Genomic DNA, 11,483 nt, shown 5'->3' with positions numbered 1-11,483 from the left:
AGGATGAGGTTCATGAATTCTTGCAAGTTTTTCTAATCTGATTCTAAATCAGTAAAATAAAGCTTTAAGTCACCTCCTTTACAAATATCTAGATAAAATCTTTTGCTCAAAATGTTAATAACTGAACTGAAAGTTTTTTTAATACCATAGCTAGAAGGAAAAGCTATAAAGAACAATCTAAATTTCTCTTAAATGATTGGAAGCTTTTGTCTTAGTTTTTGTTGAGTCTAAAAGCTTTCAGATCGTTCTTTGGAAAAATTTACTTTAAGTTCAAGGTCAGTTTGTAAGTCTGAGAACGTTTCCTGTAAGTCGTTTACTTTAAAAAGATCTGCCTCAAAGGGATTCATATTTTTATCTATATGATAGCTTTATTGTGACAAATCGAAATTTTACTTTTTAATAATTCAAAATTGTTAAACATTCCAGATTTTTCCAGGTTTTTTTTTGCCTAAATTGTCAAACTCCAGGTTTTTCCAGGTTTCTAGGTAAATTGGCAACCCTGTATAGTTTTATTTCTTAGTCTAACTTGGTAAATTTTCAAAAAAAAATTGGAAATATCATGAGGTGATACTTAATAATAGACACCATAGATTTTTATAAACCATTTATGATAACAAATAACATATATCTCAGGTTAAAAAATGTCGAGATGGATTCCGATCGTCTATGATTTATGTAATTTTTGAGTAAAAAAATATCTGAATGAAAATACCACAGATGTTCTTGTGCTAAAACTTTATTTCAACTAACGGCGTGAATGAAAATATGTAATTTACTTGAAAGTAGGAATCATAAGCAATCGGTTTTTTTTCTACATTTTACATAAACAAAATAAACTTTTTTGTTTAAGTTTTACCTCAGAGTCAAATATTTAATAGCAAGCTAAAACTAGTAAAAAAGCAAGATAAAAAGTAAAAATTTTATAACTGCCCAAAATTTTAAAATCGCCCCCTTACTAGTTATCGCCCACCCTTTCGCCCCCTTACTAATTATCGCCCCCCGACTTACTAAAATCGCCCCCAGGGGGGCGATATCGCCCACTTTGGGAAACCCTGATCTATAGGTTATTAAATGAACATTTTTAAATGGGCTCAAAGTAAAATTTTACTTACGCCTTAGTGCAAACATAATAATTTGCTATATTTTTCTTTATTGAAAAACTTTAGTATTTTTTAAATCAAAAATACTTTGCTTAAAATGTTCTACTTTCAGAAGAATCAAAGCAATAGTTTATAAACTTCCTAACTGAGCTATTTTAGCTATACGAAATCAAGTTTTTGTTTCAAACAAAATTCAAAAACATCACTTTTTACCAAGGGAGTTGTTTCTTTTAACAAATTAAGTAAGTTGCAGGTTGTCAGAAGTTTTTTTTTATACTTTTGAAAACATAAATGTTAGAATCTTAGAAGTATAGTACTATACAGTTACAAAACTTAGTAAAACAAGAAAATGTTTATTTTTTATAAGTATTTAAAGTTTTAGGAAAGACAAATTTTTTTTTAATTATAGAAAAGTTAATTTTAGTTTTTTCCTTTTTTTCGTATAGGTTAGCTCATTTTAAAAATGTACTAACACTTTACTTATAAAAAAATGAGTCGTGAATAAGTGTGCAATTTTATTGAAATTTAGATATATACAGAATTAGTGGGAATTGTTGTAAATTCAAAAGCTCGTTCACACCAGGTCACGATGAGAAACAGTTTTGACGTTTCCTGATTCGTTGATATCGGCTGGCCTAAAAAAAAACTTTTCTAATAATTGTTTGAGTTTAAATTAAATTTTCTATATTTAAGTTAACGGTTTTGCCTACAATCAATATTTTTTAGTTGACTCCAAAAAATAACTTTAAAATTTTAAGCTAAGTTTATGGTAAAACATAATTCTAATTATTACCGTTTATCTTAAAATTTCTTAAGCTTTTGACAACTTTTGATTTTGTCACTTTAAATTGGTCAAAAGTTCTTCAGCCAAACAAAAGGATTTATATTGCTTAACAATTGAGTATAAGACTTATAAAACATTTTGTATACAAACTGAAAAAATATAAAAATTAAAAAGATGATAAAAAACACCATAAAAACATATACAAAGTCATCGAAACAATCCAAAAAAAAATATGTATATATAACAAACATACCTGTAAAGCTGAGCTCTCTGTTTGGTGGTGTCATCATGCAGGAAGGCGGTGGAATCGGTCCGAATAACCCGAACCCACACTACCACCATAATGGCCACGATGACGATAATTCCTGCCAGGATTCCAATAACTACTCCTGCTACGAGCGCGCCGTCTGGTGGAGAAAAAAATACTGTGTTTAAAAATTATTGAGATTTTTCTTCTATGAAAAAATTGATACAAAGCTTAATTAAACTTACTAAAATTTTACAACAAAATAACTTTCAGAAATAGTCAACAAGAATTTTTTTTTGTACTTTGAAAGCTAAGAATCATAAGAGTTTGTTAAAATAAACAACCATTGATACTTTACTATAATTAATAATTATTTCGTGTTTAGCTGCTTTTAAATAAAAAAACAGAAAGTGATGTGGGGATGGAATTTAGTTTTGTACGTCTAAAAGCTTGCTAAATATTTTTATTATTTAATTTAGACTTGTTGTGAATTTTTTTTAAATCTACAGTATATGCAACACACCTATAGTATATGCAACATATAATATATGATACAAATAAGTAGGTAAAAATAAATAAAAACTACTAAATTTTTTTTTTAATGCTATGCTAAACTGCTTTTTTAATACTGGTGAAATATGAAAAATAAAGTTGTTAAAGACGGTTTTATAACTATTTCAGGTTAAAAAATGTCAAATAGAAGATATTTTAAGTTTTGTATGAATTTTCTGTTACTATGACTTAAAAGATGTTGTAATTTAAAATTAAAACATTTTTTATCATTTGTATTATGTAAAACCATTTGCTACAAGTGGATTTAACAATTAATTATTTTTAACTATAAAAAATACTACAATGTTTAAAAACTTTGAAAAATACTAAAGAAAAAACAGCTACTAGTTTTTTTTAACAAACTTAAGTTTTCAATTTTTTTTTTGTGACAATTACTAATTCATGCTACTAAACTGCATTAAAACTTTTTGTTACAATAAAAGTTTTTTTTTCTATGCATAAAATAATAATAATGTTTGCACAAATTATATATATTCAAAAATATGGGTTTAACTACAATCTTTGCATTTTTAAAGACAAAGTTCAAATTTGAAAAATACACACTCAAACAAACCTATTTGGTAGTTTTTGGTATTTGGTTAAAACAAATATCTTTATTTTTTATAAGCCGTCGTCTGTCGCGAAAATTGTATTTTTTTAATACCTTAGAAATAAGATTGTTAGTAAAAATTATCTTTATTCCTTTTGTTAACTTTTGGTTTAGTTTTTTGGTTCTTCAGTACGATTTTATTTAAAATGAAAAAGTATATAACAGTAAAGAAAGTAATTATCATAATTATTGCAAGTAGATCTATGATTACTTTATTAGAATAATTTTTAAACAAATTAAATGTTAAAAAATAATTGTAAGTAAATAGTAAAATCTCAAAACAACATGCACTAAATCTACAAGACTTTCTAAAGTGTAGAGCAATTTAATTCAATCAAAGCACTATAGCATCTATGCCACTACAAATTTGGCGGAATTTTTGGAAGTTTTGTGTTTACTTGGTGCAGACGGCAACAGTGAGCATGAGAATAACAACCACAGCTACCACCAGTCCACATATCAGCCCGATCAGCAGGGGGTCTGTAGGGTCAACGAGAAAATTGAAAGTTTTGTTAGTCGTAAGAAAAAGAGTTATAAAAAACGTGCATTTAGTATAAAAAAAATTGAAAGTGTAAGACAAAAAAAATTTGATTATATGTGTTTAAAAGTTAAAACAAACAAAAAGAGGTCAAAGATTTAAAAATTTTCTAATTTATTTTTTTAAAGCAAAAACTAAATATATGTTTTAAAAAACTTAAAACACACAAAAAAATCTAACACTTAAATACAATATTTGTTAGTAAGTAAATGAATGTTAACAAAAACAGTAAAATTTAAAAAAGGAACAAAATGTTTTAGTAGTATGCAGAAAATAGTAAATAAAAGTTTAAAAAAATAGTTTCTCGCATCATTAAAAAGCTTAGATGATTAGCGAGACTCTAAAAGCAAAAACACAATAATTGATTTTAAGCTGAAGCAATCGTTTTAAACGTGCACAGTTCCTTTAATTAGTCAAAATGTACATTGATTTAGAACAAGTATATGCGTTTACAGCTTTATAGCGTCTCACTTATCACTTTTTTTTAAGTTTAAAATAATAGAAGAAAAAATGTTAAACGGCTAACTTTTTTACATTATCAAAAGGTTTTATAGAATGCTTTTAGTATTTTATAAAAGAAATGTTAGTGGGTTAGTAACAAAATGAAACAAGCACTCTTTAGTTAATAAAAACCCAAAAAAGAACTGTGATCGTTATGTTATTAAAAAGCTCAGAAGATATTTAAGATAAATTTATTCTTATAAAGTTTAAAGTAAATTTGTTGAAATTTATTCAATTTCAAACATATTTTAGATTAACTATCTAGTTTTACATCATTTCAAAAATAATTTTTAGCAGCATATGCATTTAAGCTTTTAAAACGTAAACGAAATTATTTTTTTTTAGTTACTTTACTTTTAATACGTTTATACTATATGAATATTTGTAGGCTAGGTGAAGTCCCTAAACTCAAATGCTCGAACTAATGACAAAATGTGATATATAGATGTATACATATATATATATATATATATATATGTATGTATGTTTGATAAACTTAATGAATTTATCTATAATGTGTGAATGATGATTTCACACAAAAAAATTCTGACCTCTGACTCCAAATGTCCATAGGGCGGCTGTACTTACTAAATATACGTTTAGTTAGTTCACAAGTGTTTTTTCACAAACTTATTTTATTTCCAAACTAGTTAAAGATTTTATGTTTTTTGGAACAAGTTATTTTATATAAAACACGTTCTAAATATTATGTTCAAAAACACTCAATAAAATAGCTTTCAGCGGTCACAAGTGTGCCTGATTCTTTTTGCTTATAACAGTTTTTAAATTCAATGACTTACTCTTTTAAATACTTTAGGATTTTTCTAATTAATTTAAAAGTTATCAAAGTCCAATTGAACTCACTGAGTGACTGGCAACGGTCGCCAGTGTACCAAGTACCGCACACGCACACCGGGTTCTCTTCGGCGGGCCTCCTCGTGCAAGTCGCTCCGTTCTGACAGTAGTCAGCTCCGTCCAACAAGCACTGATCCTCGCAGCTGAAAGTTGTTTGACAGTTTGATTCATAAGCGTTTATGTTTAGTGCTCGTAGTAAATAAAGTGCATGGCAAAGTTTTAGAGTTGTTCGCGTATACAAAGCTAGTTATATACACTGGTTACAAGTGGAAAAATACTACTCAAAATGCCTTTAACTTACTTCAATTGTTTAGAATTAAAAAGGCACTTAATTATATTTAAAAATTCTTATCAAAACAAACAATGTCATAAGTATATACGCCATGATAGAACAAAAATTTAATAACTTTAACGCAAAAAATAATGTAAGTTACTCTGTTCCGGGATTTTCTGGGTCTCTGTCACGGAACCCATCAGGACATCTCAGTGGAGTAGTTGTAGTGATAAAAGGTGTCGCTTCTGGTGCAGTGGTTGTTACAACTGGTTCTGATGTTGTTTCTACTGGTTCTGATGTTGTTGCAACGGGCGTCAGCTCACAGCTGAATAATAAGTTTTGTTTTAAATGTGCATTCTAAAATAGTTTTTGAACTCACAAAATATTTTTGCTTAGAAAATAAAGCACTTTAATATTTTATCTTATAACTTTATATCTAATAAAGACTTTGCTTACGTTTCAACCTCTTATTATAACTTTCTAAACAAGTACAAAATAAATAAAAATAATCTATAAAAAGTAGTATTGATCAAAAAAGTAATAGTATTACAGATTTTACTTTATACCAAACTTAACAGGTCTTAACTTAGCAGTCTTAAACAATAGGTAAAAAAATAGCAATAAAAAGCAAAAACTTTACCAACTTTGTACCGGGGTTGGTGGTATCAAGGTCTGTGTACCCATCCTTACAGCTGCAAGCGAAATTAGGGAAGGTGTCTGTGTTGGAACATTGGGCGAAAGTTGAGTTGCACGTAGATCTGGCATCAGAGCTTGAACACTCGTCAATTGCTGGAAACGTTTTAGATTTAGTAGCGAACAGTAAAAAATCTTATTTTTTGAAACTGAATAGATTTCGAATATTAATTTTATTCATTATAAGTTTTGAATGTATTTAGTTTAGTTGTTTATATAAACAGCTCTATCGGTTTAGGTTAACGCTTACGAAAGCAAAACAGAACTAGAAAATAAATTATTAAGAACCACAAGTTCTAATAGACGATATATAGTTACAAACCCATGACGCCAACAGCGACCGCGTTGATGCTGGCTGCCAAACCGGAAGTAGCCGGGTCGTTGACGAACGTCTCGTTGATATTTCTTATGACGTCATCGGTGGTGGTGAACGAATCGTCGTTGACGACCATGACGTCAGACGTTGCTATGACGCTTCCGCTCGACAGAGTCACGGAGTCGATGCTGACGTAGCTGAGGTTGAGCGTGTCGAGTATTTGTTTCACCTGTTTTTAGTTTTTGTCGTATAGTAAGGAAGTTAGAGTGACAGTCCGAATAATAGTATAATTTATATGTTTTATTCAAAAGTTTTTTTCTACTTTTGTTCAATAGACTGCACAGTGAAGTTTAGTTTGCTTGTACACACAAATTAAAGCTGTCGATTAGACTTTATGTTTTACAGCAATAAAAACGTTAATGATTTTAATATATATCTAGGTTATATTTTTTCTAGTTTATTACCAGCTGATTGTAGCGGGCGAGGAAATCGAGGTATCCGCTCGAACTGCTGTTTGTGAGAGATTCGTCGAAAGTCGAATCGAAAGTAATGGTGAGTTCGAACCGGCTTGTTTCTGCAAGCATCAAAGTTGACAGTGATTGTTTTAAGTTTAAGAAAAATAGTTAAAAGTGAAACTTACCGACACACGTTCCGTTGAGGGCAACTTCAAATCCTGAGCAGACGACTGGAGCCGGAGTTACTAAGATGTTTTTGTAAGGTTAGGTGTGCACAGAAAAAAAAGTGTAAACTTTATTAAAATAGTACAAGTAGAACATAACACAGACAGACTTGCAATTACACTTAATTTTTTGATTTTGGCAAACAATTTAATCAACGTTGTTAAAATTCACAGAAGAATATCTTTAAAAATATTATATATATATTAATTATTATATATATTAAAAAAAAAATTCACTATTTTAAAATTTAGCTTTGTTTGTTTTGTTTTGTTGTTAGTTTCAAGTAGCTTTTCAGTGTTGCAGTATTTGTGTATTATTATTTTTTATGGAAACAAAAATTTTTCATTTAAGCAAAATTTTATAAAAACATGCATTGTTTCAAGAACATGAACAAACTTAATATGTAGACTGTTTGGAGTTTTTGTTTTAGATAATTTATTTAAAATTTAATATAATTTTTTTTACTAAATCATTAAAAAAGATTGAAAAGTAGATAGTAAAACTTAAACGTCATAGATACTTATTTTTCACAATTCATGGATGCATTTAAAAGCAAGTGTTTACAACAAATTTGATATGCACATGAACACAAACATACATTAAGTTGTAACAAACATTTGGTTGGTCACGAGTATAAAAAGCAAATAATTTTAGAAAATATGTTAAGACTGATTGTAGTGTTAGTGTAATCAATGTTGTTTTATGTTTGTCAAAGCTTACTATACACTAGCGCTCTTTCAACGAAGTAAACCTGTAAAACTAATCTATGTTAACAAAAAAAATCTAACAACTACTTTTTAGTAAAAACACAACTTTAAGCTGGCAAAGTTAAACAAAGTTAAAACTAGCCATCTAAAAATTCATGCTTATCAGTGCGAACACAAAACTTTTGTTAGTGGTTAAAACAAACAATCTGTAATAATCCTTTGTTAGATTTTATTAATTTTGATACCAAGCTTTTGTAGTAAGTGTGCCAATACTTCTTCATGCAGCCGCAAGTGCATCCTTAGTCTTAACCAGTACCTTCAGTTGTCGTGGTAACCGCAGGTTCTTCAGTTGTCGTGGTAACAACAGGCTCTTCAGTTGTCGTAGTAACAACAGGTTCTTCAGTAGTCGTAGTAACAACAGGTTCTTCAGTAGTCGTAGTAACAACAGGTTCTTCAGTTGTCGTTGTAACAACAGGCTCTTCAGTAGTCGTAGTAACAACAGGTTCTTCAGTAGTCGTAGTAACAACAGGTTCTTCAGTTGTCGTTGTAACAACAGGCTCTTCAGTAGTCGTAGTAACGACAGGCTCTTCAGTTGTTGTGGTAACAACAGGTTCTTCAGTTGTCGTAGTAACAACAGGCTCTTCAGTTGTTGTAGTAGCAACAGGTTCTTCAGTTGTAGTAGTTACAACAGGTTCTTCAGTTGTTGTAGTAATAATAGGTTCTTCAGTTGTCGTTGTAACAACAGGTTCTTCAGTTGTAGTAGTAACAACAGGTTCTTCAGTTGTCGTTATAACAACAGGCTCTTCAGTTGTCGTAGTAACAACAGGTTCTTCAGTTGTCGTTGTAACAACAGGTTCTTCAGTGTTAGTAGTAACAACAGGTTCTTCAGTTGTCGTAGTAACAACAGGCTCTTCAGTTGTCGTAGTAACAACAGGTTCTTCAGTTGTCGTTGTAACAACAGGTTCTTCAGTTGTAGTAGTAACAACAGGTTCTTCAGTTGTCGTAGTAACAACAGGTTCTTCAGTTGTCGTAGTAACAACAGGTTCTTCAGTTGTCGTAGTAACAATAGGTTCTTCAGTTGTTGTGGTAACAACAGGCTCTTCAGTTGTCGTTGTAACAACAGGCTCTTCAGTTGTCGTAGTAACAACAGGCTCTTCAGTTGTCGTAGTAACAACAGGCTCTTCAGTAGTCGTAGTAACAACAGGCTCTTCAGTTGTCGTAGTAACAACAGGCTCTTCAGTTGTCGTAGTAACGACAGGTTCTTCAGTTGTCGTAGTAACAACAGGTTCTTCAGTTGTCGTTGTAACAACAGGTTCTTCAGTTGTAGTAGTAACAACAGGTTCTTCAGTTGTCGTGGTAACAACAGGCTCTTCAGTTGTCGTAGTAACAACAGGTTCTTCAGTAGTCGTAGTAACAATAGGCTCTTCAGTTGTCGTAGTAACAACAGGTTCTTCAGTTGTCGTGGTAACCAAAGGATCCTCAGTTGTTGTGATTATAATAGGTCCTATTGTCATTATGAGGTGTAAAGTTTTTTGAAGGCGTTAATTATCACTACACTTGTTTTTAAGTTCATTTTTAATTCTTTATGATTAATTTTTAAACTTAAAATTAAACTCATAATTGTTTTTTTTTTATGTCTATTATATAAAGTTTGAATACTAATGTATAACTGAACATTAGTTTAAGTTGTTGACTTTTATATTGTGAAATTGAAAGATATTAGTTTGTTTTTTGTGCAACTGTTTTTACTTTTAATTTTTCAAATTGTCTTATTCATCACAAAAGAACCCCAACATTAAATTTTTTTTTTCTAGAACAATGTTTTTAAACTAAGTTCAAACAATTGCTTAATTCATTTATTTAAAGTATAAATTGTACATTTTTTCTTCGATTTCTCTAAAGACTCTGTTTTGTTATTCTTACTTGCCAAAACTTACCATCTGTTGTTGTTTCCGGAGTAGTTGTAACAGGAGTGGGTGTAACTGGAAGTACATCTGTTAAATGTGTATTTACAGTTGTAGGTTAAAATTATCCAACCGATTAACAACTCGTTGTTTTTGTTTATTTAAGCACGTTTTCGTATAAGTAGTACGTTTTTTGCAGTTTGAGAAAGTCAATATACGAATCAATTAGTGTTTTACGTTGTAAATAACTTTGTGTGTTTTAATATTTTGGATAAGCTTAGATTTTACTTTAAAAAAAATCTCACGTGTTAGTACTGCGCCCGCGCTTTCAATTCCTTGGAAAAAAGAAGTAACGGTGAAGGAGTAAGTTCGGCCTGGCACAAGACCAACGATACTTGCTGTTCTCGAGTTGTTGTCTGAAAAAATATTTGAATAAATTTTCTTATAAGGTAGTTGAAATTGATTTCATTGATTCAATATACTTGAAAAAAAACAAAACTCTTGAAGTAAAAAAACACTATATAAAAATTTTTGAACTATAAAATAATACTTTATAATAAAAGTTTTTAGGAAAAGTTAAATGAATCGAAAATTCCTTACTAGTTTTTTTAAGTGACTCACACATCATACACTTACCTACAGAAACTTCAACCTCGGGCCTTGTACTGACCAGGTAACTGTCAACGCTACCGTTAACTGGTGCTGACCATGACAGCTGAGCGTTCGTGTAAACGACCGAGTCAGTTGTTATGACAAGATTCGTCGGTGCCTCGGGAGCTGTTTGGATAATTTAAATAAACTATTTAGCTGTACTGCATGAAGAGCAAGTCTGAAAATAAATTCTCAAGTTATTATTTAAAAGTTTGTATTTTAATGACAAGTGAAAGTAAGACAATTGAAACTGGCTAAAAGTACTTCTTCAAATATCAAGATATTAAAAGGATTAACTGCAAAAGTTTTTGCCAATTTTTTTTTACGAAATAAAACAAAACTAAAAACCAGAAAAATATTAAAAACCTGTGTACTGTGTGACTGTTCTAACTTCACTAACTTCCTCCCCAACGTAACTTGCAATTGAGAAACGGTACAGAGTTGTAGGACTCAATTCATCGAAGGTATACTAGGAATAAAAATAACTAATTTATTAGCAACATAGTAGCATAGAAGCGTTGTAACTAACGGATTTAGCGCCAATGGAAGGACCGGTTTGTCTGACTAGATCTCCTGAAATTTCCTCTGTAACATTCAATCTAAATCCTATAGCAGGAGATGTTTCCGAAAGTACCCAGCTCACCTAAAGCGAGAATGAAAAAAAAAGTAACATAAATAAATGCAACAAACTTGATTTTTCTTGTTTAAAGTGAACTACTAACAAATTTTAACATCAGAGAAGGTTTTTAAATTTCTAGAAAAAATAAAAAGGTATATCACCAAAAAGGAGTAAAGATACAAGCATTTATTAAAACTCACAGTGATACTATTGCTAGTAACATCTTCAACAAGGTTAATGCTCTCGAATGTCGGTGGACTGAGACCTTCGGGAGTCTTGAAAGACTGCTGAGCGGGTCTGCTCAAGGCTTCACCAAAAGCAGTCACAATAAAAACTGATAAAAATAAAGTAGCTTATTAAACAATATTTTAGTTATTTTAAAAATCACGATTTTTAATAAAACTGTTTTCGTTTTATGCATTTAAGGCTTCTTAATCAACTTAGTTAAAATA

General features: G+C 30.3%; 1 protein-coding gene across 8 annotated transcripts in view; it reads right to left on the bottom strand.

Moving 5' to 3' along the window:
* Window positions 1-1,602: 1,602 nt before the first annotated feature.
* Window positions 1,603-11,483, bottom strand: part of LOC145829919 (uncharacterized) — a 39,083-nt gene continuing 29,202 nt past the window's right edge. For 3 of the 8 annotated variants that reach the window (XM_082937795.1, XM_082937802.1, XM_082937800.1), the window contains 17 exons: window positions 11,232-11,365; window positions 10,942-11,055; window positions 10,779-10,881; window positions 10,398-10,538; window positions 10,067-10,177; window positions 9,795-9,851; window positions 8,174-9,361; window positions 7,111-7,170; window positions 6,935-7,044; window positions 6,477-6,699; window positions 6,106-6,250; window positions 5,622-5,786; window positions 5,197-5,330; window positions 4,884-4,919; window positions 3,692-3,773; window positions 2,138-2,291; window positions 1,603-1,735 (listed from right to left, as the gene is read on the bottom strand). In XM_082937795.1, coding sequence (XP_082793921.1) covers window positions 2,171-2,291; window positions 3,692-3,773; window positions 4,884-4,919; window positions 5,197-5,330; window positions 5,622-5,786; window positions 6,106-6,250; window positions 6,477-6,699; window positions 6,935-7,044; window positions 7,111-7,170; window positions 8,174-9,361; window positions 9,795-9,851; window positions 10,067-10,177; window positions 10,398-10,538; window positions 10,779-10,881; window positions 10,942-11,055; window positions 11,232-11,365 — 2,924 coding nt within the window. In that variant the 3' untranslated portion in view covers window positions 1,603-1,735; window positions 2,138-2,170. Of the gene's footprint in view, window positions 1,736-2,137; window positions 2,292-3,286; window positions 3,319-3,691; window positions 3,774-4,883; window positions 4,920-5,196; window positions 5,331-5,621; window positions 5,787-6,105; window positions 6,251-6,476; window positions 6,700-6,934; window positions 7,045-7,110; window positions 7,173-8,173; window positions 9,362-9,794; window positions 9,852-10,066; window positions 10,178-10,397; window positions 10,539-10,778; window positions 10,882-10,941; window positions 11,056-11,231; window positions 11,366-11,483 lie in introns of those variants that run through there. The other 5 variants (XM_082937797.1, XM_082937799.1, XM_082937803.1 and 2 more) reach the window with 5 other exon arrangements.

Source organism: Thalia democratica, chromosome 2, assembly GCF_965202585.1.
Source record: "Thalia democratica chromosome 2, ktThaDemo2.hap1.1, whole genome shotgun sequence".
In the NCBI taxonomy this organism is placed as follows: Eukaryota; Metazoa; Chordata; class Thaliacea; order Salpida; family Salpidae; genus Thalia; species Thalia democratica.
This window is presented reverse-complemented; position numbering and strand designations above follow the sequence as displayed.